The sequence below is a fragment of the Xenopus laevis genome, chromosome 4S (genome assembly GCF_017654675.1).
Source record: "Xenopus laevis strain J_2021 chromosome 4S, Xenopus_laevis_v10.1, whole genome shotgun sequence".
NCBI classification, from domain to species: Eukaryota; Metazoa; Chordata; class Amphibia; order Anura; family Pipidae; genus Xenopus; species Xenopus laevis.
The window spans coordinates 88,413,378-88,440,746 of NC_054378.1; the positions used below are offsets into that span (position 1 = coordinate 88,413,378).

Consider the following 27,369-nt stretch of genomic DNA (forward strand, 5'->3'; position numbering starts at 1 on the left):
TCTATTGGGGCCTTATCTCATTTATTTTCCAGTCTCTTATTCAAATCAACGCATGGTTGCTAGGGTAATTTGGACCCTAGCAACCAGATTACGGAAACTGCAAACTGGAGAGCTGTTGAATAAAAAGCAAAATAACTCAGAAACCACAAATAATAAAAACTCAAAGCCAATTGCAAAATGTCTCAGAATAGTACTTTCAACATCATACTAAAAGGTGAACAACCCCTTAAAAGAAACAAATAGTGAGAGGGTGATAGTGAAGATAAACTTGATTATTTCAGAAACAATACACATTTTTTAATTGATTATATTTAGAAAGTTTCTTATTTCAGGATGATGAAACTCATATTAAACATTCATTTTTGCATTAGTTCCCCATTAAGCTTCCAATACAAATATTTTTTCCAATAATAATGACAAAAATCGATGTGGAATTTATTCACCGTTATTAGAATATTTTTTTGCATTGTACGTCAATGTTATGTACTGTAATGAGTGATATAATAATAACAATCAGAAAACAGTGATTTTACCATTACCTCTTTGTTCAGGTCATGTAAAAGCTCTTCCCAAACACTAGTATTTCTTCTGGAAACCATCATTGTAATATTTGCACTTATATTTCTATTGGAAGGCATTATTATTCCTTTGTAAACACAATCAATCATTCCAGCTCAGTTGCTGTTTCCACTTGAAAGTTAAAATCATACATCTTATTGAACTGAGCCTTAGAGCAAAGTCAGTGGGACTGCGGTGCATGATGTATAATTACACATGGGCATTGTTTTCCTTAAACGTTAAAAAAAAAAAACAGCAATTCAAACTAACCAATTTAGGTGGCATTCTCAAAAGGTAAGCTTCAGTTCAGTATAAATGAAAAAGTTATTTTTTTTTATATAAAAGTGTATTCTTATTGTTAGTAGCTCCTTAGTAGTGCCTTTCAGTCACTCCTGCAACCCAATGTTACATGTAACATGAGCCTATTTTTTCTATCCTGCGGTGTCTTTTCCTCCTGACATAGAGTCGAGAATTGAGCACTTATAAAGCCCTTTCATCACTCACACAATCTTCTGATGATTATAACTCAAACCCATAACTCAAAAGCCTTGGGGGCAAATTTACTTACCTCTGGAACTGCACCAGCGACAGCTTCGCTGACATCGCAAAAACACTTCGCCAGGCGTAGATTCGCCAGGACAATGCTAATTCACGAAAATCCGAAGTTGCGACCAGGGTTCCAAATGCTTGCGAAGTTGCGCTAGTGATAATATGATAAGCAGTTCGAAGTTACGCTAGCGATGCCTAATTAGTATATGTTGTGAAGTTATAGTACAATGGACGTATATGTTGCAGTAACAACATTACACTACACAAGGTCAGGGAACCTTAATAAAATAAAATAGAGTTGTTATATTGCCCTACACATGTGCCCACTGTATAGTTTAGGTGCCATATGTTAGGAAATGTAGAGGGGAAGGAGGGAACCCAAAAAATATTTACAATCTTTTTCAGCCTATCACCCTGTAAAAAGAAAGACGCCATCGTTTTTTGGGACTTACAAAAATGTTCAACTTTTTTTGAGGAACTCCTATCTACTCGATTGCACTTCACCTGTGGCGAAGGCAAGTCTGGCGCAAGAGGTAGCGTTCAGTAAATCCGCATCTAAGTGAATTTGCATAGTTACATCCATTCGCCAGAGCAAAAATTCGCCTGGTGTTAGAGTGCGAAGTAGCGCTCTAGTCTATCTCCTTCACTAGTGAATTTACGCCAGCTTTAGTCACTTCGCCCTTTAGTAAATTTGCCCCTTGATAGTAAAGTTGTTGAAGAGGAGTTGGTTAGGTTCTAATTGCAAAAGGTTAATTATTTTATTTCTGAGGCCTTCTAGTGGCTAGCAGCAGTGGTGGGGTTGATTATCTTGTATTCCAAAATAATTGTTTTGCCACGATCTCTGCCTTTGTCATAGAGCTTTTGTACTTGACAGGTGGCCGGATATAACCATATTTGAAGTTTAGTGTAAACGAACACAAAGCAAGACCATGTAGTGTTGAATGCATAACATTTTTCATCTACACACGGGTGACTGAATAATGTATTACTTTTATAAAAAATATTGCCACTGACATTCACAGAAGTGAAGAGATACAATAACACAATGCACATTTCAAGAAAAAAGTACACAGTGCCCTCCCGCCCCCATATGCTTGCAAGAGATAAAAATGTGCTGTAGTAGGCCCAGGAGTTAAGGCAAAAATGTAACATATATTTCAATATTACAGGTCCTTTCAAGTTCCCATGGAGGGAGCAGATTCATGGATGGACATCAGATTGAAGAAGCAATGTTAAATTGAAAGCTCCATGGCATACCATACAAACTGGTGGATAAGGGGCAGCGAGTGGTCAGAACCTTTTCTTCTTGAAGGTACTGTTAACGTCTCAGCAACCTTTAACTGTTTCAAATGGAAAAACCCAATTAGCCTCTCTCTGGCTACAAGTAATACCAATCTGACACAGAACATCTTGAAAGAGAGGACTTTCAGTCATTGTCATGAAAATGCAGATTAAAAACGGTGCTGTCCCAGATACTATGACTGTGGATTAAAACAACAGAATTAATACCCACTTCTAATCCTTGTGATCTCGCTTCTAAAAATAGGCCATTTCTCTCATGTTGTAGCGATTATTTTGCTGAAAGCCTGCAATTCCTCCATAATGAGTATAATGAGTGTTTTTTCGACTTTGTCAAATATAAATGGATTCTGCTTGTCTCTCTTGGTTCAACAGGTTGCATTCTAATTCTGGTGTATGATTCCATGTCTTCTGTCCACAATAGCATAAAGGAGAATGAACTAAAACAAAGCATTATGTTTGGTTAATGCCACAAATCAGTTTATGAAGCAAAAGGAACACAACGTCTGGGCACAAATGTGAAGGAACGGTACACAAGTGACAGAGTATTTTTTGGTAGAAACTGCTCTCTTGTGTATCATAATAATTGAGTTATTATAATAATGATGCTTTTCTCATTAGTGTAGCAGAGGTGAAGGCGTCACACGTTTCATTTATCAGGAGCAGTTCTTTAGGTGTAAACACCTCATCCTATTGTCTACTGTTCATTTGGCTGAGACGTTGGTGTATATTCAAGCAGCCAATAGCAGAGAGTCAAATGAAGCATGTGCCTGCTGTATATGAGACAATTTATACAACTTAACCAATGCAGCAATTTAAACCTTCATGATGCTAAACATGCAATGTCATAATGGAAAATATCACATTTTACTTTTTTCCTTCAATAAACCACAAATACTTTAACAAAAAAAAATATAACTTCATATTAATTTCATATGATATTAAAGGGGTTGTTCAAATTAACTTGTGAATGATGTATAGAGTGATATTCTGAGACAGTTTGCAATTGGTTTTCATTTTTATTATTATTTGTGGATTTTGAGTTATTTAGCTTTTTATTCCACAGCTTTCCAGCTTGAACTTTCAGCCATCTGGGTTCTAGGGTTCAAATGACAGATATAGCAATTATGCATGAATTTAAATAAGAGACTGGAATATGAATAGGAGAAGCCTTAATAGAAAATGTGTAATAAAAAGTAGTAACCCCTAGAGGTCTTTGAGAATACCAGTTTTGAAAACTTAAATTCTAAAAGAAATGGAGCTTGTGTTTTTATGTGATTTTCTTGAATCAAATGAATGAGTGATATGTTTTGCCATGGTGTGCTGTATGATGCCAATCCAACTTTGCTCCATCTGTAGTTTATTAGAATGTCTGGAACTCAAAATACATTTTTGCTTCTCTATTTTTGAAAACTCTTTTTTTACTAATTCAAGGGACAATGCAAAGTGCCTTTATGGAAACCAAACTGCTTCCAGTCATAAGCTTTTCACTAAGGGTCAATAGATGCTCCTCTATACTGGATCCATGTTTACTCTTTGTGTTAATCCTGCTTGCTTTGCTAAACTGTGCACAAGGTGCATGGACACAAGGTAGCCTTGAAATTAACACCTGCCTCGATTAAATGTTTATTCCGTAACGTCAAATTTGTGTGTTTGTCCATAAATGCCCTTGACCTGCACCTAATAAGTCACAGGGAAACACATTCCCAACACAGCACGCATTTCCTGCACCAGGGAATGACACATCGTTTGTTTTCCATTTGCTATTGCTACTTTGTTGGTGCAATTCAAGTCTGGGGGAACACTGCATTATGCCTAAAAATTGTGGGTTAAAGGGGACCTGTCACCCTAAGAAATAATTTCAAATTCTTTTCTATCATGTTAGTTGAGCAAAATAAACTTTACTTACACTGTATTTATTATTTAAATTTTGTTTCCTTCTGTTTTGGAATTATACAATCACAGCAAGCAGGCAGCAGCCATTTTGTGGACACGGTTATTAAGGGAAATTGTGCATCACCCCAAAATCTTGTGTATGCACCAGAATGGGGGACCTGATGTCCATGTGCAGTGCCCTACACAATTATAGAGCCTGAGGAGGGAAGGGGGAATGTGAGGAGAGCAGTGACATCTAGGAAGTGCTGAATGGAAAGTGAAAGTAATTGACTGCCCCTCCTCTATGCCACGGGCATAGAGGCGGGGCAGGTGATATTTGATTGACAGTTTAGATATTTAAACACCTTTAGAACAGGTATGGATGTTTTAATGAAAATTTTTTTGGGGGTTCCATATTTAATTTGGAAAGGACTTTCATTATGCAGTTTTTTATGTGTAGGTGACAGGTCCACTTTAAAAAAGATTGCACCAATTTTTGCCAATTGCACCAGGTATATTTTCTAAAGGAAAGTGGCATATAGCATGGAATAAATCTGTACATAGAATAAGGATTTATGTCATGACCCCATCGCCTTCTTTTGGGAAAGCAATGTTGTACGATATAACGGGCCCTGTATATACCCTGCCCCTATGCAGCTGCATTAAACACACTGCTAATTAGAGTCAAAATATTACATCACAAGACAACAAGCAACTGCATTCCATCTATTGCTGAGCTGCAGTACAAACCCACCATGGCTCTGCTAGTGGATTCCTCAGATATTACTGATCCGTGATATACACACCTAATGAATCACATTGCAAATGTATGCATATATACTACTTGTATACACACAACAACTGACAGAGGTGATTAATATAATAATGTGTTGCTCTACAACATAACTGTGCCCACTCTTGCTGAATCATACCATTAGGTATATAATATGATATAAAATAGAACCGAGATGATTTTCCACTTTGTAGAATATACATGGCACTTTGTGCCCATTTACTGTATGTTATGTAGCCCAGTCAAAATATAAAATTGTTTCAAAGCTTCCAGCAGTGAGACAGTTAAACCTTTACCTATCTCTGAATCCACTAAGACAAACGCTGGTGTCCCCTCTGGCAGCAGAAAAAAAATCTTTTTACTGGGAAAGTTAATCATCTGATGAAAGCAGATCATACTGTATATTTTTGGCCCACCTATGTGAGTAGAGGATAAGGCAAATAAATCCAGTTTAGTCACTGGCCCATCCTTAATGGGCTTAGATGTCTCTTCTCCAAGTGATCTTGATGGGAATATTAGATCGCATGGAGAATGCAGATGATAAGATATGACCATGGAAAGGAGGAGATATGGTTACAGAGATACTGTATACTGAATGAAATCAAAACATACAAAGGCAATAAACAAAGACGAGTTAAGGATACTGTACATTAAAATTAAATATGAATAAATTGAGACTGCAAAACAAACACACATTATATGGATGACAATTGGGGTAATGCAACACATTCATTATATCCATCTTTAGCAGAGTTGTCTTTAGGGGGCAGTAAATAGAGGTGACTGCTCTTGGCCTGCGGATATGGTAGGGCCCCCAAAGAGCAGCAGCTGTAGGTATGGGAGATTTAGTAGGGCAAAAACACTAGGAAAGCTACATAACATAACTTGTACTCTTTCAGTTGTTGTTCTCCCCCCCAACAGCCAGTTTTGTTGGTTGCTAGGATTTGTAGCAAGTTCTACCTTATATAAAAATCTGTTTTGCGCTGAGCCCTCATCTACTGAACGTCTACCAATCTCTCCCGTATTTTCAGATCAAATGCAAGGAGCTTAAAAACCAAGCATTGGCCAGTTCTATCTTATAAAAAATCTGTTTTGCGCTGAGCCCTCATCTACTGAACATCTACCGATCTCCCCCGCATTTTCAGATCAAATGCAAGAAGTTGAAGAGGAAGACACTTTTTAGCAATTACATTCATTTCATGTTTCTTCTAATAACCCTAGTGTTGTTTTATCAGGTGGGAGACTGACACGTTACGCAGTCACTTTGTCACGCTCAGACGGCATTAATAGATTTGTCTGAATTAATGGACCAGATAATTGTCCATCGTTATGATTTATTAGCTGAGACCGCCTCAGGGTTTTATAATTACAGATCATTAAACTTGCCACCAGATAATTCAGTGATAAAATTTCAGAGAAAATGCTAGGGCCCTGCTTAACCTCTTCTGTGCTTTGGGCAATACCTGTGATTGGATGAAATGAAAAAGCTCAAAAACGTAACCGCTCCTGCTCTACAAAGATTCCATTCAGAAAATGATTAAGAATAAATATAATGGCTCTTTCTATTGCTACTGGTTATCTGCTCTCAGAACACTCTTTGGTTCTCTCCCTTCTCCTGGTCTACGCAAACATTTGTTGAAGTAGAAAACCAATACAATCACTATGGTGTTGTTCTTCCTTGTCCCTGTCAGATGCAGATCAAAGAAAACCCTAAATCAAGGTTCATTAAATGTGCTATGTGGAATTCACACCTTTCCAGTGGGAAATTGTCATTTTATCGATGACAGTATCACCCATCATGTACTTTCTGTGCAGAGCCAAAAGGTTAAATCCTAGTCATTTTTACTGCTGCTCTGTATTAGGAGTTGCTTGGACAAATAATAGACTATTTATTATTTATTTATACAGCTGTGTAAAAAAGGCATTGGCATACACTAGACATTGCTACATTGACACCAGGTAAAATGTATTTTTTGTGATTGCACTGCATGGTGTTCAATTACATGTGTTTTAACAGGAAAATGAAAGCTACAATTACTGGGAAGGGAGTGCCCCAGTGATTCCAATCACCTCCTACTCTAGGCCAGTGCTCCCTTTCTTCAATAAAAACACTGGTCCTACTCATTTTATGCTGAACTTGCCACTGTCGCTTTGTTATGACCTGTTAAGTAGCCCCTGCTCCTACTCTAGGCCAGGGCTACCTTTCTTCAATAAAAACACTGGTCCTGGTCATTTTATGCTGAACTTGGCACCACAGCTTTATTATGACCTGTTAAGTAGCCCCTGCTCCTAGAAGTGATTCCAATCACCTCCTACTCTTGGAACATCCCATTCATTAAGTTACTTGCTTTTCTTATAGTTGCATTCACTCTGTGTCTGATTTGCATTGAAGTGCATGCACAACTACAAGGAATTTGGCACAATGGTCACAATTGCATCAGACCCATCACCCCTTGAGGTTTATGGGATAAAATGCTGGATTTGGGCCACAACTCTGAATTACTGTATATAGTCATGATATTAAACATTAATGCTTGATGTGGATTTGAATGATAGCCTCATACTATAATATTGTGTACATACAGTTATGCTGGGGCTGGCTATGTCAGGCACAAATTCTGCTTCAGTGAAACTGTATTACTAATTAACCTGTGCCAGCATCTTGAGAATATTTAGTATGAGAATCGCACAGACAGGCACTTTATATCTATTTGGAAATAGAGTATTCATATCAGGTCAGGTCAAGGTATCAAAAGCTTAAGAACTAAATTCAATCTAATTTAATAAACCTAGCCCCAAATCCAATTCTTAATTCATTACAATTGAGCTGAAACCATAAATAAATATCTCTTCTTCATCAAACTAAATATGGCACCAAGGCCTGTTAAAATGCAAGAACAAGAAATAATATATAAATATAAAGGCGATGGCACCGTTAATTATGTTTGATTAATATAAGGAAACCGTTCATATTATATTGACTTATTTGATTGTACACATAGTAGTTATTAGCATCATCATTACCATTTAGTCACCTTTATATGACTATGTCTCAATTTAGAGAGCTACTTTTCACTATGATACAGTATATAATTTAATGATCATGTGCTCCAAAGACATCAGTGGGACTCACGACCAGACTGGGGATCATAAAAAATTCTTGGAGGGCTGCATAAAACCCATGGGCCTCCACTGTAACAGCTATTGTCCATATAAATCCTTTCTAACCACAGGTGGGATTAACCAAGAAATAGTGCAGAAATAGTTTCCCATATATAAATTTCCTTAGCATGTGCTCAAACAATGTTTATTATATTATTATCTTAGGTGTCTATCCTACAGCTATCTCAAAAGGTAGTTGTAGTCCAACAAGGTTGAACACCTCTGATTTATGTAGTTAATTTCAGAAGCTGGGGTTTTTGGCCTTCTGCTTTGCCCTAGGCCCCTTCTTCTCTACCCCTGGCTCTGCTTGGTTTGATACTACATGTCTATAGAACAGACAGTGCTGACTGATGGCTGGAGGTGGAAAATATGTCCTGCTCTATTAAATCGTTACCTTGTAGGGTACAGTACACAACTATGAAATCCTCAGGGGAATTTATACTGTGAACATCTAAAGGATAAATGAAATGAATGTAGTATACTAAGACAGAAGGAAAATGAACAGAGAATGAACAAACTGTTCAGAGGCAAGCAAGAGTTCCAGTTGGAGAAGGGCTTGTGTTCCACATCATGCGTCATTATCTGTCTTGATGATGTGAAACAGAGTGACATTGAAGAGTACCTGGTGTCCATTGTTCCAGGCATAAAGGGCACGATCCCGTGAGTTGTAATCCAGCATAGATATGTGAAAATATTGGTTGTGGAAGGGAATGTCTGTGTACTCATATGTGGAGGTCTTGGTGGAATATGAGTAAAAGACCTTGGCTCCAGTAAGGTGGGAGTTGGTGACATACAAGGTACCGCAGATCATAAAGGACTCTCCAGCACTTCTCTTGGGATATCCTGTACTCCAGCTCTTTACAACCTCCAGTGTATCCTGTTGCAGCTGACTGATGACAATGTTTCCAGCGTTCTGATTAGTGGCATATACTACCCAAACGCCAAACTCATCAGCCATCAGATCTATGTCAGAGTGGCCACCCCATGTGTAAGGATAAACATTGTTGAAGCCAGCATTATCCAAGCTACGCTGATTGAGTATTCTTCCTGTTGCAAAGCTGTACTTGATAACAATATTGCTTTGGAACTTATTGAAGAAAAGGGATCCATTGTATACCAAATGGCTAGTTCCAGCCCACTTATACGGAAGGTTGTAAGTCCTAGACTCTGACCCTGTGACAAAATCTGCCACTGACCTATATTCCCGCACAGTCCTGGATGTGAATCCATCCATGTACCAGACCTAAAAATACAGGGAAAATGGCATTCAGTAAATATAAAAAGTAGTTTAAATAATTCTGCCGAAATGAATGTCAACAACCTTCCTTCATTATTCACTTTTACATTTATTAATTAAAATGTACATATAATATAAGACATATTCAATATATAATATCATTCTTAAGAGCAGAACTCTCCAATTGGAGGCTTGTGAGCCAGATGTGTCCCTCTAGGAGATATGTATGATCTCCACATCTTGTATCATATCTTTGTTAATCATTAAAAAGCAGACAATAGACCCATAGCATGAAAAATGTTGTACAGTGCTGCTTAAGGGCAACTGAAGAAGAGGAGAAGGTATTACATCTAATTATCAATCTCTGAATAATAAACTTCTACTTATCTATAAGCCCTATTCATTTGGTTTATTTAAACATATGTGAAAACCTAAGCAATGCGTTAACTAACAACACTATTAATTAAAGAGAACAGTATTTGTTTTCCTTTTATGTTAGAAGAGAATAGTATATACAAAAAGAAGGGGGGGAGGGCTATACACACCACCTAAAAACTGGAATTACTCAAGACAAGCAAAACAAAATGGTTGTTTTGTTTTCCAGTACATACTCGATTGTTTTTCTCAGATGCAAGTGGATCAGTCATCCAGGCGCCAAATCTTGGTCCAGAGGCCTTCACAGTTACTGGTCCAGTAATCTTCATTAATTTACCACAAGCTGAAAGTAGAATCAACATAAAACTACTTAGAGATGATGAAGAACAGGAAACTGCATGCAGAGGGCAGAAACATCATAAATACTTTTCTGGTACTACACCATAAATTACCTTAATATGTTAAGCTATTTAGGCTATATCAGGTGCCATCAATGTTGGTTAGAGAATAATTAACATGAAACAAATGTGAAAAGTATATTATTTAATCAGAAATCCTGACTATTTCAGTTTCTAAATGATTAGTATAAAATGGTAAGCAAGGACCATAATGTTCAGAGTTCCGATTTGGCTGGTCAGAAGAACAAGATATTGGCTGCATTGCTTTAAAAAAAAAACACTACTGACTACATCCCCTAAACATCAAGTTCACCATTTACTATATAATACCAAATCATGCTTCGACTGGATCAGGTGGAGTCCATGATACTTCAATTCGAGTTTTTTTTTTTGCTGCAAAAATCGCAATTCAGCGCTCAGCTGCACTACTCTGCAAATTTAGGACAGTGTTGCTGGATGGGGCACTTATTCTTGTTGAACACAATGCGGGGAGAAAGCAGGGGGGCAGTGGAGAAGGTAAATAGGGGCTTTTAGCTATAGGGGGTTTAGTTCTCCTTTAAGTACAAGTACTGTATATCATTCTCCCCTTAATGAATAGAAATACATAGATAATACAAATCAGTATATTCCTCTACAAGCGGAAACCCTACAACTGACTTCTTCTTAAAGGGGTTGTTCACCTTTGTAACAAATTGACAAATCTAACAGTTCACATGAATAGAACAAACTTTTCCATAGAAATAGTTAACAGAAAAAGTACAGTTCAAGAGATATTCACCTCAGAAGTGTCCCTGTACTAATCCTTCAGTTCCACACAGACCCTGTGCTGGGAGGGGGTCACTGACCCCCAAAAACACTACAGTGTTCACTTCCTCTTCCTTATATGACATCACACATTGTACTGGCAGCTAATTTAACTCCTATTGGCTATGTCTGCTGTCAATCTGCCACTGCTTCCTGTGCTGGGCTGTGCTGGGGAATTTGAGCAGCATTCAGGTACTGAAGAGAAACTGTTACAAGTTTGTGAGAGGGAGGGGGAGTGTGGGCTGTGTACTGCAGAGACTTCAACTGTGCAGATGGGGGGGATCGAGGTGCTTGGGACCTGGAGTTTTACGGATAATGGATCTTTCCATAATTTGGATCTTCATACCTTAAGTCTACTAGAAAATCATGTAAACATTAAATAAACCCAATAGGCTGGTTTTGCTTCCAATAAGGATTAATTATATCTTAGTTGGGATCAAGTACAAGCGACTGTTTTATTATTACAGAGAAAAGGGAAATCATTTTTATAAATTTGAATTATTGCATTATAATGAATACTATGGGAGATGACACTTGTACTTTCCAGAAATATATTATTTTGGGGGGGGGGGTCCATGTTTTATTTTGTGTATTTACCTCATAAAAAATCATTATTCAGCAGCTGACGTGACTTCCAGGACTATTTGTATGAGCTTGAGGCTTTCCAAATGAGTTGAATTTTTGTGCATGAAGTGAAATATTTTTCTGGTATAGATCCCTATATCATGAAAAATAGAACTTTTTCATTTTTTGGTATTTAGACCTCTAAATCTTGTTCCAGAAGTGGAACACTTAAAAAAGGTATAGTTTTCCTAGGTAAATTACCGCCCCCCCCGGGAGAGCGCACAAAATGTTCAAAAAACCTACCTGCCCTCAACATTGCTCTGCCTGTCACTTAGGGTTGCCACCTCACCCTTTTAAAACCAAACACATATGAAATCCACAGCCTGCATGGCTAATTGGCAATTCATTTAGATGCATGATACATGGCTGCACAGAAATCAGTTCAGTCTGCAGCATCTAAATGAATTGCTAATTAGCCATGCAGCCTGTGGATTTCATATGTGTTTGGTTTTAAAAGGGTGAGGTGGCAGCTCTACTGTCCCTGCTAGATGTGTAAGTTACATACGTTTCTAAGCAAGTCAGTGCTGGTTTTGTTGCAATTTTGTAAATAACTGACATTATGCTTAATGCCAAAGATATTAAAAGGTAAAAATATAGAAACTCCAGTATTTATTCCCAGAAAAGTTTGCACCCCTTTGGCACCCCATTCAGTTTTAGTCTAGGCAGAAGGAGAGTGCCAGAATTGGGAGAACAATGTTGCTCCTTCCTTTTCTGCAGTATTTGTCTGCATTGCTGTGTGATTGTTTGTTGCAAGGCAGGTTTGTTTATATGCTGCGTCTGTTAACCTCTGCCATTACAATTGAGTAATCAACCAATGACCATTCAAATTATGTGACCGGTTACAGTTCACAAGCAACCAATGAATTACTAGGAGGAGGGCAGTATCAACATCCAATAGGAAACAAGTAAGGGCAAAGCCTGGGCATGATGATGTCATCATATAGGAAGTTCTTGTGTGTCAGGTTCAAAATAGGCCCCTCCCATCACTTCAGAAAACTGGTCTGAGAGACAGGAGAAGGGCTGAGTTAATAGGTATAAAAATTAGCTTTTACAATGGCATTTTTTCTTTTTGTTATGGAAAATGGTTTTTCTAACACATTGAGAGCATTGTTAGTGGTTTCATAAGATTTGTACATTGAAGGTGAACAACCCCTTTAAATCTGGTACATAACAGAGTTAAAGGGGACCCGTCAAGGGGACATTGTTATTAAGGCAAGCCTTGCATCAACTCAGAATCTTGTTTGTGCACCAGAATGGGGGACCCAATAAGAAGAGAACGAGGGAATGTGTGGAGAGCAGGACATCTAGGAAGTACTGAATGGAAAGTGAAAGTAATTGTCTGCCCCACCTCTATGTCTAAGGCAGTGATCCCCAACCAGTAGCTCGCGAGCAACATGTTGCTCTCCAACCCCTTGGATGTTGCTCCCAGGGGCCTCAAAGCAGGTGCTTATTTTTGAATTCCAGGCTTGGAGGTGAGTTTTATTGCCTGAAAACCAGGTGCACTGCCAAACAGAGTCTCAATGTAGGTTGGCAATCCACATAGGGGCTACTAAATGGCCAATCACAGCCCTTATTTGGTACTCCAGGAACATTTTTCAGGCTAGTGTTGCTCCCCAACTCCTTTTACTTCTGAATGTTGCTCACAGGTTGTAAAGGTTGGGGATCCCTGGTCTAAGGCATAGAGGAGGGGCAGCAATATTTGATTGACAGCTGAAATTTTTAAACAGCTATGAATGCTTTAATAAAAATAATTGGATTTCATGTTTAATTTGAAAAGGACTTTTATTATACAGCTTTGTGTGTCTGGGTGACAGGTCCACTTTAATGAGCCATGCATTGATTTAGAATAACACAGAAATTAAGCACATTTCACATTGTGATGACCATAACCATAGTTATTATTTTATATGTTGTGTATATCTCACATTATTGTGTGGATGACTATTATCAGCATTTCAGAAACCTCTTGTAAATAGTGTCATCCAAGGATAAAGTGACAGTAAATTGTCAAATAGGAAACCAAGTATGTGTCCAGTTATTGTTGTTGTCCAGCCTACTTCGTCTGTCTCTGATTTCCTGAAATGAATACTTATGAAAAAAGTGTTCTGGCATTGGAACATCTCACAGAGGTGCATTTCCCAGACAGATGAGTCTTTGCCTGTATCTCACTTCATCTTTATGAACAAGTTGAGCGTATGGACAACTCCTCAGAAAGCCATCCATCCAACACAGTTCATGTTACAGCAATAGGTGCAGATGGGGTGTATTTAGCAGACAATAATAAAACAAATTGCCTTTAATCATACTGTATATAAAATGACTTTCCATGCATAATATATATTTACATTTAATTAGGAAACATTAGGACAGATGGCAAATGATCCCTTTTGTCATATTCTCTCTCACAATAAAACGTCACACCTTTGTTTATTGCTTTCCTTTATCTTTGACATTTATTATAATTGTAAGTCCTATTAATATTATCTGTGGCTTTAAGATATCTTGTCGGCATTAAATCATTTTATTTTGGTGCCAGAATATAATTAGTATGAAATGATGTTAATGTCCTCAGCTGTGCTTTTGATTTATTCTAGAGGCCTCACACATTCCTCCCTGAACACACATGCAAGTTAAACAAATCAACACAAGAATTTAATGAGCAAATAGCAGCTCTTCATTAGGCAAGGTAGAAGGACCTAATTTAATTTGACTTGTTCAATCTAGAGATAAAAATTACAGCGGCTGTGGTTGTCCCTCCCTACTGTTCACAACAGATGAAAAATATCAGCGTGCATAGAGGAAAAACATTGGTTTTAACGACTGTTGTTGGTTTTAAAACTGCTGTCACCTTAAATAGTATTTATGTGACCTGAGAGAGTAGTGTCAGCCAAAGTATATTCTAATTGTGTCTGCTATTCCTTGGTCCAATTAATCTCTTAATGCAGGAAAAATGCAGCATGTTGCGTCTGAACCTGCGTTCGGCGCCTACACGCGCCTGAGTGAGTACAGCCCCATTTGAAATAATGACTTGCGTCTATTCCTGCGCTCCCCTGCGGCTGAACGCCAAAAAACGGAACGCAGGGGAGCGCAGGTCAAAACGCCAGTGAGTAAGAGCCCTTAGATTTATTAATGACTGTGTCTTACCTTCTTGATACTGTCTCTGAAAAAGGATAGATTTTTCCTTTGCCCCAACTAGCACCAGAAGAGTATTGCTCAGTTTTAAGACTACATGAATGGGACCTGTTAGGGCTCTGACACAAAGGCGGTTTTTCCTGTGCTCCCCTGCATTGCACTTTCTTCTGTTCAGCCGCACGGGAGCGCAGGAGTAGACACACTTAATTATTGTGAAGGGGGCTGAACTCACACAGACGCATTTAAGCGCCCAACGCAGGTGGGACGCAGCATGTTGCTTTTTACCTGCGTTCGGCGCATAAATGTGTGAGTACAGCCCCCTTCACAATAATCATTTTTAAAAATGTGAATTATTTGATTAAACTGGAGTCTATGGGAGATGGCCTTCCTGTAAGTCAGAGCATCTGGATCAGGGTTGGACTGGACATCGGGGGCCCCATCGGGTTCCATACAACTCCAGGCAAATGCTGAAGCGTATGCACATGCGCAAAGTCAGGTGCATGCTGCCAAAGTTTGTATTTATGGGGGGGCCAGCAGATCGGGGGTCTGGGCCGGCAGAGGTCCGTGAGGGCTGGGGCCCACATGATTTTTTCCTGGTATCCTGTAGGCTCAGTCTGACCCTAATCTGGATAATGGGTTTCCAGATAACGTATCCCATATCTGTACAGATAAATGATTTGGTTCCTCCAAGTTGGTTATTCGTCCACTAGAAAAGCTTTTGAAGTGAGCAGGTTTATCTGATGGAGGAAATCATGGTTTTTACCCTAATGACTAAGCAGTTATAACCTGGGGGTTCCTAATTTCCACTACACAGTTCCCCAGTGGGGGGAATAATATGCATAATGTAAACCTTCAAAATAAATAAATGTAAATTGCTCCACACTTTTCCATTTTAAATTATTTTTTCTAGTTTCCAATACATTAGAAGTTTTTAAGCTTATAATATAATAACATTTGAAACAACAGGTCCCCTCACTATTAATTTATAAGCTGCTAATATCATAAACACTAGAAGAGATAATTAATGAAGATGACAGAAGGGCTTAGAATACCGCTCTGAACAAATTTAACATTCATTTGTTTTGAGGATTTAAATTTGCTTAAGCTGGACATTTTACTAAAGATCATATCCTCCCCCATAATGTCCGCCTTCAGCCAGGAGGTATTGGATTGATCCAATCATTCAACCCTGGCGTCTAATGATTGGATTGGATTATAATGGGTACCAATGGAGACCATCAGGAGAGGACAACCAATGGTTCTCCCCCAGTAGGAAAATCAAACCTGCTCCATATTTGGCCAGATATCAAACGAGCAGGTTCATTGGGCCACACACACACAACTCCCATCAACTCGAAAGTAAAAAAGACCAACTGAAATTTATTTAAAAAAAAAAAATCTAATTTTTTAACTTCGGGTGAATAGGCTGTATTCGATCATTCAAATCGAATTCGAAATTTTCCCCAAAAAAACACATTGATTTTTCCACCAAAGTACTCCAAATTGATTCTAGGAGTCCAATAACTGCATTTTTGAAGAGATAGTACATGATACATTTCGATATTCGAATTTTGAATTTGGTCTGTTTCCTAGTCGGAGTACACTAAAATTACCTCAAAATTCTAATTTAAAATTAGATTTTTCAATTCGACCCTTGATAAATCTGCCCCTAAGTATCTGTCGATCACTAGTTATAGGCGAATATGTCCCGTTTAGCTTGGCCGAAATATTTGCGAAACTCTGCGACTCTTTTGTCCAAATGCATTAAAGTCAATGGGCACCAAAATAATTTTGATGCACAGCAATTTTTCAGCGGAGAATTTTTGAAGCAGTTTCGCAAAAAAATTTGCAGGTGACGAAATGTGAAAATTTGAGGCAAATCTATGCCTGCCGAATAAATTCGCCCATCACTATCGATCACCTTCAAAGGGACTATTTGAAGAGAGACTGAATAAATAAAAGAGTAGAAAGTAATTTACAAAAAGAAGGGGCAAAAAATATTTAATGTAAGAAAACAACAGGAAGCAAAAGAAGCATCAGAGTGCCAATAGAACCCATACTAATCCACATACAATTCCAGCATAAGCACTTTAAAAATTACCACTGGCTGAATCTAAGATATAACACATTTGCTTCTACTATAGAATGAACATTTTTCTGAACACTTAAGAATGATTTTTTCTCTATGTCTATATCTTATTCATCCCTTCAGGCCCTTCAGTGCTTAATTTATGTATCCAAAAATGTTGCCTAAGGGTTAACAATGACTTAAATTAACATCTCTCACTGGAATTGTCACCTTCTCTAAACCTGTACAAGAAACCAATTTGGGATCTGAGAAGTTAGATATAATTAAATCTGACATTTTAAATGTAATTTAAAAGCTCACAAAATCGGTTAATTTCAAAGCTGTGCTCATTCTCCCAACCCGCTGCTTATGGGAAAGGGGCTTTCTCCTATACTAGGAAGGGCCTCACTGTTGAGTTAATTATATCTAACTTTAATTTGGTGAAACAAAAACTGTGCAATGTGTTCTGTTTCAGAGCTCTTAGATCAGTTACCACCCGATGAACACAGAAAGGGGAGGCATGTAAGCCTCCCATGCCCCCCCCCCTCTTGCCTGCTCCCTGTCTCCTAACTTGTGCATCATTCAGACAAAAAAGTTAGTGATCTATAGCAGAAGTAGGATGCAGGCCACAATGGGGTCCTGTAAGAACAATGTTGACCTGCATCTGCTGATACTGCATCTCACATCAGATTTTAATCCTGCCTAAGAGGCAGGGCACATCTAGAACCAGAGAGGAAGTGCTCTAAGCAAATGACCCCTATTACAGTTCATTTCTATTATTACTAAATATATATTGCTATGTTTCTTCAATATTATTACGAAAGTCTTACTAAGTTTTTTCATGCAGTCTCTGAGCCTTGTCTCCAGTCCTAGAACTCTCTGGTGCAGCTCTTCATAATCAAATGCTCCAATCTCCTGTTGGATTGCGGTCAAAATCCCAGTTAAATTCCGTATCTCTTCTTTAAACTGGGTAATAAGCTGAGCATCTGTTTTATATTGCTCTAGTACTGGAATCAGTGGCAACAGCTCATCCATTTTTTCCTTCAGATCCTGCAGGAATGAACAGATAGGTCACAAGAAATCTACAGGTATTCTGTTTTTTGGAGGATTAATAAAGAGTCAAGGTAATGCCTGCATTGATCGTTGCCCCCCATATTAAAGATATATTAAATTTCTGAACAGAAACAATATTTGATCTTTTGTTACTCAGGTTTATAATGATCATGTTTCAGTGGGTGCAGATTATTAGTGAAATGTAAGAATTCTGTTGAATTTACAGACACCAGGTGCTGAATGTACTGTGCTTTATATGTGAAATCCAAATCTATGATTCTACTCCATTTACTTTTTATCAGTAAAATCTATGACTATCTCTTTTAGACAGCATATCTAAATAAAACACTTTCCATGCCTTAGTCTTTTTTCAGTATTAATTAAATATAAAATAAATACTTAGCTTTACCTGGAAATGGCGAGTTAGAAGTGTCTTGCGATCTTCTTCAATCTGCCTGAATTTGACTCTAACCACCTTCATCTGGGTTTCCATCTTCTGCACATACTGATAGTCTCTCTCTGTACGGAGGTTCAGCACCTCTATGGACTGGGACATATTATGGACCTGCAGAAAAAGTTGTAGATTTACTGGGAGTGTTGAATATATCAGAATATACCTATATCATCTGGATAAAGTGGATAATTGTACAAGATTGCAAGAGCTTTAGAAAATACCTAACATATTTTATTTCATGGTATGGTATAACAAGTGGGTAAAATATTCATTTTCAATTTAACCAAAAATCACCTTGCTACCAGTTGATAGTGATGAGCGAATATGTCCTGTTTTGCCTAAAAATTTACAAACTGTGAAAAAATTTAACAGAACGGTGAAACATTTGTATACATTTTTGTTGCGAATATTTTGTCACAAAACAAATGGGTGCTTTTTTTTGGTGGCACCTTCTTTCTGCTATCATTAAAATCTGGCAAAAGCACATGCATTTTTCACTTGCCATACATTGTTAGAGGACCTAGCACTATGCTACAACTGCTTTTTCAATAGAAAATATATCTGTGACTTTTGACATTACCTCTGGTGGACTAGTAATGATATCTAATACTACACTGTGTTGCAAAGTGAAAAGAGTCCAATAGAAAATCCCAATGGCACACAGGTCTGCTGAGATACTCCAAGTCACTCCGTAATAAACACTTGAAGTGTTTCAGCAGACCTGTGTGCCATTGGAATTTTCTATTGGACTACTGTTGGGAGGTGGCCGAGCCTCCATCTTTGTGCACCAGGCATCCTTGTTCCACCCAGTAGGTAGGGTGTGCGAGGTCCAACAACAATTACATCCGGAAAATTGAAAAGAGCCACGTGGTCGAATTTTTTCCACTGGCAAGACATGGAGGTCTGCGGCTAATCTGTACATGGCTACATTTTTCGGTCATCACTACTAGTTGAATACTGTACGACATATTTATGTCATGTACATTGAAAGATTGTAAAGGCGATAAAAATAAAATCCCATTTTTACGTTCTTTCATGAAAAAGAAATCTATCTCCAATATAATTTAATTAAATAATGTGTACCATTTTTTTTCTAATGAACCTGACTGTATGCAGTGAAATTCCCCCTTCGTTTTACTTGCTCTGACTGCTGGGGATAGGAAACTTCAGCAGGTTCTTAACTGCTCTGCAGGGAAACAATCATACGTTCAGCCAGCACGCGGGAGCCCCCCACCTTACTTGCCAGAACCTGAGTAGCTTTGTTTGTTTCCCTGTAGAGCACCCAGCAATCATGAAGAGATTTGTATCCGCAAACCCAGTGCAGTCTGCATATTCTGATTATTAATCAGTCTTGCTGTATAATCTTCTATGGCAGATATTATTTGACTTGTGCTGTTTTGATAATTTATGATCATCCCTAAACTTAACCTTCCAACTGAAGCCCAGACCACACTGAGCATGTGTTTATTCTTGATCTTGCAAAGATGTTTAACATAGTTATAAGATGATGACCCCTTGCGCCAACTTTGAAAGCATAATTCATTTGTGTAATTGGGCTTCTGGTGCAATAAGTTCATGTTTATGTTTGTATACAAAATACAGCATTTCTAGCATTATTCTATTTTATACTTTAGTTCCCCTTTAACACCTGCCTCAATGAAAATCATGCCGCCATTGTGACTGGATCACACTTTCACACATCTGTGAGTTTCGGCCAACACCTTACTGAAATTCAATGTAACCATTGTGATTGGATGTCTGTGACTTTACTACCCTCAAAGCTTTAAATTCCCTACCACTTCAGTTGAACTGCAGAAGCCACTCCGATGAGTGGTGAAAAGAAAAACTCTACATGTCCAGTTGCCTTTGACCTAATTCTAATTCGAATCTTAATTTTTAACACAGTAACCAACAAACACTAGTAATGTTACTAGAGTGTAACTGGTTCTGGCACACTTGTAGGCATTTAGATGAACTGTGTCCACATTTATAAAAGTTGCCCCTGTTTGTCATCATAAACTGCAAAGTTGCCGTGAGTTGCATCACACACACAAACTTTTATTCAGCTGCGGTACAAGCATCCATATTTAGGCAGGTCAGATTCTTTAAACAGGGAAGCATTCCTATCTATAGTTTATAATTGGTAAATTCTCATCCAAACTGTTTAAAATGTACACTTTACAAATATCTCCCAAATACTTGCTCACTTCACCCTTCTTTCTGTTCATTCACCCACTTCCACCATTAGCCTTCAGTACCTTTCCTTGGGGAGGGGACACCCTTTTTTTACAGAGCTTAACCTGGTGCTTTCTACTGGGTCCCTCCAAATACTTTCTTTGGCATTAGGCTTTAAGTAGACCTGCAGGGTACCCACTAGGGTACTAACCCCTTCAAAATCCAGGTTGGGGCGCTATCTGTTCTCTCTGACTTTTATTCCTAGAATGAGCTTTGACACAAGCTATCTCTGTCCTGGCTAAACCTCGTAGCTTCATCACCTGGTGTGATTCTTCTTCCTAACTTGCTTCCTTAGATGTTGGCATTGACCAAATTGGACTACAACCCTTTCTGTTATAATTTAATATCCTTTGGGACTTCCTATTTCCTAGATTCTTGCCAGGAAGGTCTTCAGCTTCTTCTGACAGTGACTTATAAGTAATTCTACCCTATAATATGTGTCACAAAACACTCTGCTACCCTCTATTGCTGAAAAATATACATTGCACACAAATATAATTTCAACCATTTTGTCACCCTCTCACACAATGGGACATTGTCCCTTTTTAGGCCTAATTAAAGGTAGAAGGGGTTTCTTTCTAGTCATGTTGATTTAGTACAAATGCTTACCAAACTATGCACTGTACACACAGAAATGCTTTGAAAATTAATTATTCAAGTCGTTGGCTGCATTTAAAAAGAAACTTACTTAGAGAATGTTGGGGAATATAAACAGATGTCGGTAATTATGATGAATTATCATCTCGGGAGGAGCCCTCAGCTCATTGGATGCCGCCAGGTCTTGTTTGAGAGAGGAGGAAAGCTAATGGTTCTGGACAAGCAAAGGGGCACGATTGTCTCACCAGGATGGAGGAACGCCACTTGGAACAGGCAGGCTGGGCCAGCACAAGCAGAGATTAGTCAGACAGGCCGGAAACAGGGTTGGAGAGCTTAGAATAGTCAGCGGATAGGCAAAGGTCGGATTGGAGAGGTCAGAGTAGTCACAAAGGCAAGCAAGGATCAGTAACAGAAGATCAATCAGGAAGCACAAAGATTAAACACCCAGGAGGTTAGAACCTAACAACAGGCAATGTGCAGAAACCCGCAATCCCCTTTTATACAGATTGCATTGCGCACCACTGTGCGATGACATCATCACGCCAGCACATAAATCCGTAGCACACCGGCACGCCATAGGGGGACCGGGCACAGGAGGCGAAGGAGCAAAGCGGCGGGCGTCCATGCCAAAGGAACGGTGGGGGACCCCGCCGCCCACTAGACCACCAGGGTAAGTCCTTACAATTTGCCTCTGTGGCAAAAAATTAATCCTAAATATTGGCTAGGCATGCATCTTTGGGTTCTATACAGATAGATTATAACATTTCTATATAAAAACAGCACATATGTACATGCTTTTAGTCTTTTTGCCTTTCTGTATGCCAAAATGTCAGATGAATGTGCAGAAAGGAGACAATGAATTAGTCATCTGGTGCATCCTATTCATCCAGTATTTATTCTATTTCTATTCAGATATTTCTCACCTGCTGTTTAATCTCTTGCATCAGCTAAATCACATCGAATACTCACCCTATTTCCCACTCCACAGCTGAGCCCAGCTGGACTTCCTGCAGTTCATTTATTATATAATATCCCACAATCAACACAGATCAGTGACTGCACAAAAGTGATTTGGTAGGCAGGTTTCTGGCAGTGGAAGCATTACATCTTCTTGTTCTTTTGTTTCTTCCATTTGCTTTGCTGTTTATCTTTTCTACTCAGTGAAAAGAGATAACCTGCACTGGGCATAGACAGCATTGTCCCTGCTGTGAATGTTGTCTGGTGCAAAGCAATGTGAGAGTGCTAGGGGGCTTACAGTAATCAATGGCTTTTATTTGAAGCTCTCTCAGGCACAATCTTCTTTTGGCTGCTGGTTCTGACAGGACTAAAGAGTCAATAACCTGCCCCAGGGCTTGCATGTATTGTTCAGCAAGAAAAGTTAAGACACAAACAATGAAGAAAAAATAGATATTCTACAACAGAGTGTTTGATAAATGGTCAGATCTCTTCCTTACCCAGCTAGTAAGTTATTTTATATGTTTAAAGAACATCAGACTATGCATCCTAATATTGACAGCTTCAGTGAATGTTACATTTAAGAACTAATTAAACTGTGTTCAGAGAATCAGATGCAACAATTCTGTTATATTTTTTAAATTATTTAGTCTAGTTCTATTATTTAGTAACATAAACCTTCTTCTTTTATGTGGGAATTATATAAATTGCCATCCTAAACAGGCCCGGATTTGTGGAAAGGCCACTTAGACCCGGGCCTAGGGCGGCAGGATTTTAGGGGGGCAGCATGCTGCCCAACCACACCCACATTGGTTCAAAAATACTGGAGATACGATAATTTTTTAAATTTCGTGTGCACCAATCCCCGTTGCTCCTGTCCCCCTGGAGGGGACAGGGGCGACGAACAGTAGTGGGCCTAGGGGTGCCCACTAAGTAAATCCGGCCCTGGTCCTATATAACCTTGATGCTCGACAGGCAAGGGGTTGCAAGGGGCCCACCAGAAAACCTAGACCAAAGGCCCACCCTACACATTAGTTTTCCTCTTCTCCTCATTCATTATCTTTATTCTCTTAGTCTTGTCTCTTCATCATACTTTATACTGTACTATCATCTAGCCTTCTCTCTATTACACTTCTTTGTTCTCTGGGAGACAATGAAGGCCCACTGACACCTGGGCCCACCAAGAATTTTTTTTAGAAATTGGTTGCATTTAAATGTGCCCAGTACCAACATCACTGGTGGGAGGTGCAGTGACTAGTGATGGTTGAATGTGGCAAAAAATTTGCGAAACACGTTGAATATGACGCCGCTGAATTTTCACCGCAGTTTCGCAAAAACTTTTGTGGGTGATGAAACATGGAAATTCACCGTAAATCTATGCCTGGCAAATAAATTCGCCCATCATTAGCAGTGACCTATTCCATTAATTTTGATTTACCTTTGATCGCATGCTCACTAGACAACTGATACTCAGTACATTTTCTTTCCCCTGGCATCAATTTTGTAGACTTGACCATTGGCACTATTCTTTGTAAGCTGTAGACCAGTTTTATAGGCTCCTGCAGGATGAAGGTTTACTTATGGTTTACTGTTATGCACAAAGATGCCATGCGTTGTGAAATTATGAAAATTCAGTTTATGTGCTGACACTGTACCACTTCCAAAAGGAATGTCCATATTAGCAATTAAATGCCAGTATGTAACTAAAATGGCTCCAAGGTTATATTTAGCTTCATCCCTAGTATGTAACTGCAACCACCTATACACTCTATAAAATGATAAACACTTTGCATGTCTTCTATGATTTTGGAAAATAAAGCTAATAACAAGGGAATGAAAAATGGTGCTCACTAACCTTTTCCAGCAGTTGCCGCAGCTGTTTGCTTTTGGCATCTCTAGAACACAGATTTTGCTCTGGTGCCACCACAGTACAGATGCAACGTCCATCGGAGTCTTGGGCTGAGCTGTACACCTGCCAACCCTCCCTAGGGCTGATCTGGGTCTGCAGGATGAAAAGAAGAAAGTTACAGGGTTGAAATCAATAGAAGGTGAAAAGTTAAAGGGATCCTGTCATCGGAAAACATGTTTTTTTTTCAAAACACATCAGTTAATAGTGCTACTCCAGCAGAATTCTGCACTGAAATCCATTTCTCAAAAGAGCAAACAGATTTTTTTATATATATGTCAGTATCCCTTTAAGGTGGCTATACATGGACCAAGTTGCCAGTTAATTGGTATGTGTCTGAGGCCCTCCAACAGGCGTGGTGCCAGGTGTCAAGTGGGAAGCTTTGAAAATGTGTGCTGCTTGACAGCCTGTTTCCCTATCATAGTGATCCAAATGTTTTTACCCAGGGACAAATGATCAGATGAACCTTATATTGGCCACCTCAAGCAGTACTGTCACCTTAAGTTCTTAAAGAGGACCTGTCACCTTAAGAAATAATTCCAATTTTTTTTTTATCATGTTAGTTGAGCAAAATAAAACTTACTTACTTCCACTACAATTATTACTAAGACAAGTATTAAGACAAGTTGTGTATCAAAATCTTGTGTATGCGCCCAAATGGAGGACCTAGGGGCACATTTACAAAGCTCGAGTGAAGGATTCGAATTAAAAAAACTTCGAATTTCGAAGTGTTTTTTGGGCTACTTCGACCATCGAATGGGCTATTTCGACCTTCGACTACTACTTCGACTTCGAATCGAACGATTCGAACTAAAAATCGTTCGACTATTCGACCATTCGATAGTCGAAGTACTGTCTCTTTAAGAAAAACTTCGACCCCCTACTTCGGCAGCTAAAAGCTACCGAAGTAAAGGTTAGCCTATGGGGAAGGTCCCCATAGGCTTGCCTGTGATTTTTTGATCGAAGGATATTCCTTCAATCGTTGTATTAAAATCCTTCGAATCGTTCGATTCGAAGGATTTAATCGTTCGATCGAACGAATAATCCTTCGATCGTTCGATCGCAGGATTTGCGCTAAATCGTTCCACTTCGATATTCGAAGTCGAACGATTTTAGTTCCTAGTCGAATATCGAGGGTTAATTAACCCTCGATATTCGACCCTTAGTAAATCTGCCCCCTAATGTCCATACACATTGCCCTATACAATTATGGAGTGTGAGCAGGGAGGGGGAATGTGGAGAGTGCAGTGACATCGAGGAAGAGCTGAATGGAAAGTGAAATGAATTGACTGCTCCATCTCTTTGCCTCAGTCATAGAGGCAGGGCAGGTAATATTTGATTGACAGCTCAGATATTTAAACAACTTTGTGACAATTATGGATGCTTTAATGAAAACATAATTTGGGTTCCATGTTTAATTTGCAATCAGCTTTTGTTTACATTGTGAATAAGGGTATTGCTATACATGGAAGGGATCTCTTTGCTGCATTAAACCTACAATTAGTTGATGGTCTCATTACTACAGCACCAGTGTCTGCCACATAGCCAGTGTCTAAAATTCCACCACAAAGCAACACTTCACTGGGCTGTGCAAAGAACTTTGTTCACAAAGTTAAGTTGAGACCAGATGTAAAACCAGTTCACCAGAAATTGAGGCGATTGCCCTACTCTATAAGGGAGACTGTCTCACAGGAACTAAAGAAACTGATAGAGCAAGATGTGATTGAAAAATCAGAATCCTCAGAATGGGTTTCACCAATTGTTGTAACAGTGAAGAAAACTGGAGGAATTCGATTGTGTGTTGATCTCCGTGAACCCAATAAAGTAGTTGTTATGGATAATAAACGAACAGAAGGACGGCACTCCGGGTAAAAGCAGGTATTTATTGCAAGGTTCTGCAGAGGTACATGGCCTTACGCGTTTCGGGAGTACACTCCCTTAATCATAGCCTGTGGACTGAGCACCCGAGATATCAGGAGGAGCAGCCAAAGGGTGGCGAGTTCGGAGCGGTCCTAATTGGTTTTGGTAATTACTGTTATGGATAATTATCCATTGCCACACATAGAGAAAATATTTTCAGAACTCCGAGGAGCAAAATTCTTTTCTACTTTGGATCTTCAGAGTGCTTATCATCAAGTATTACTGCATGAGGAAACTAGAGATCTCACTGCATTTATCATCCATGATGGTTTGTTTCGGTTCAAGGATTTACCTTATGGACTGGCTTCAGCACCAAGTTGTTTTCAAAGACTGATGTCTTCTATACTCCATGGGATACCTTGTGTAGAATGCTACTTGGATGATATAATTGTCTACGCTCCAACAATGGCTCTTCATGACAAGTACCTAGAAAAGGTTCTGAAATGCATTGATTCTGCAGGACTAAAACCGAACCTTTCCAAATGCCACTTCAGACAAACTCAGCTGTCATTTCTGGGTCATATAATCTCACAAGATGGATTACTGCCTGACCCTGACCATGTCAACGCTGTTACACAAACACCTCCTCCATTTGATTTCCAGACCTTACGAGCTTTCATAGGTCTTACTTCAAGTTATTCTAAGTTTATTCCCAACTATGCTTTAGTTGTGGAGCCACTTAGAGCACTACTACATGGTACATTAAATCTGGTGTGGTTAGAGTCTGCTCAACATAGCTTTGAAATAGCGAAACAGCTAATTGTGAACAGTCCAGCGCTAGCTTTATATGATACTATATATATACTATATATGCTGCACTACCCACTATGGTTACTACAGATGCTTCAGACTATGGTGTTGGTGCAGTTCTCACACAGATCCATGCTGAGCATACAGAAAAAACTGTTGCATTTGCATCCAGAACACTTACAGAGACAGAGCGTAAGTATTCCACTGTTAAAAAAGAAGCTCTAGCATGTATTTGGGCAACAGAAAAATGGAGAACCTACTGCACTGATCGTAGCCCTTTAGCTACACTGCTTACAACCAAGGGACTAGGAAGAGCTGGAATGCGTATAGCTAGAATCAGGGATCCCCAACCTTTTGAACCCGTGAGCAACATTCAGAAAAAAAGCAGTTGGGGAGCAACACAAGCATGAACAATTTTCTTGGGGTGCCAAATAAGTGCTAAGATTGGCCATTTGGTGGCCCCTATGTGGATTATCAACCTACATTGAGACTACATTGACAGTGCTCCTGGTTTTTATACAACCAAAACTTGCCTCCAAGCCTGGAATTCAAAAATAAGCTCCTGCTTTGAGGCCACTGGGAGCAACATCCAAGGGGTTGGAGAGCAACATGTTGCTCGCGAGCTA

At 39.0% G+C, this 27,369-nt stretch overlaps 1 protein-coding gene across 3 annotated transcripts in view; it reads right to left on the bottom strand.

Annotated features, from left to right (window-relative positions):
• Positions 1 to 4,755: 4,755 nt before the first annotated feature.
• The window catches only part of olfm3.S (olfactomedin 3 S homeolog), a 76,157-nt gene continuing 53,543 nt past the window's right edge, over positions 4,756 to 27,369 (bottom strand). For 2 of the 3 annotated variants that reach the window (XM_041561548.1, XM_018261083.2), the window contains exons 2-6: positions 24,023 to 24,169; positions 18,337 to 18,492; positions 17,705 to 17,924; positions 10,085 to 10,191; positions 4,756 to 9,479 (exon numbers count right to left, since the gene is read on the bottom strand). In XM_041561548.1, the coding sequence (XP_041417482.1) occupies positions 8,805 to 9,479; positions 10,085 to 10,191; positions 17,705 to 17,924; positions 18,337 to 18,492; positions 24,023 to 24,169 (1,305 nt within the window). In that variant the 3' untranslated portion in view covers positions 4,756 to 8,804. The remainder of the gene's footprint in view (positions 9,480 to 10,084; positions 10,192 to 17,704; positions 17,925 to 18,336; positions 18,493 to 24,022; positions 24,170 to 27,369) is intronic. The other variant, XR_005960990.1, reaches the window with a different exon arrangement.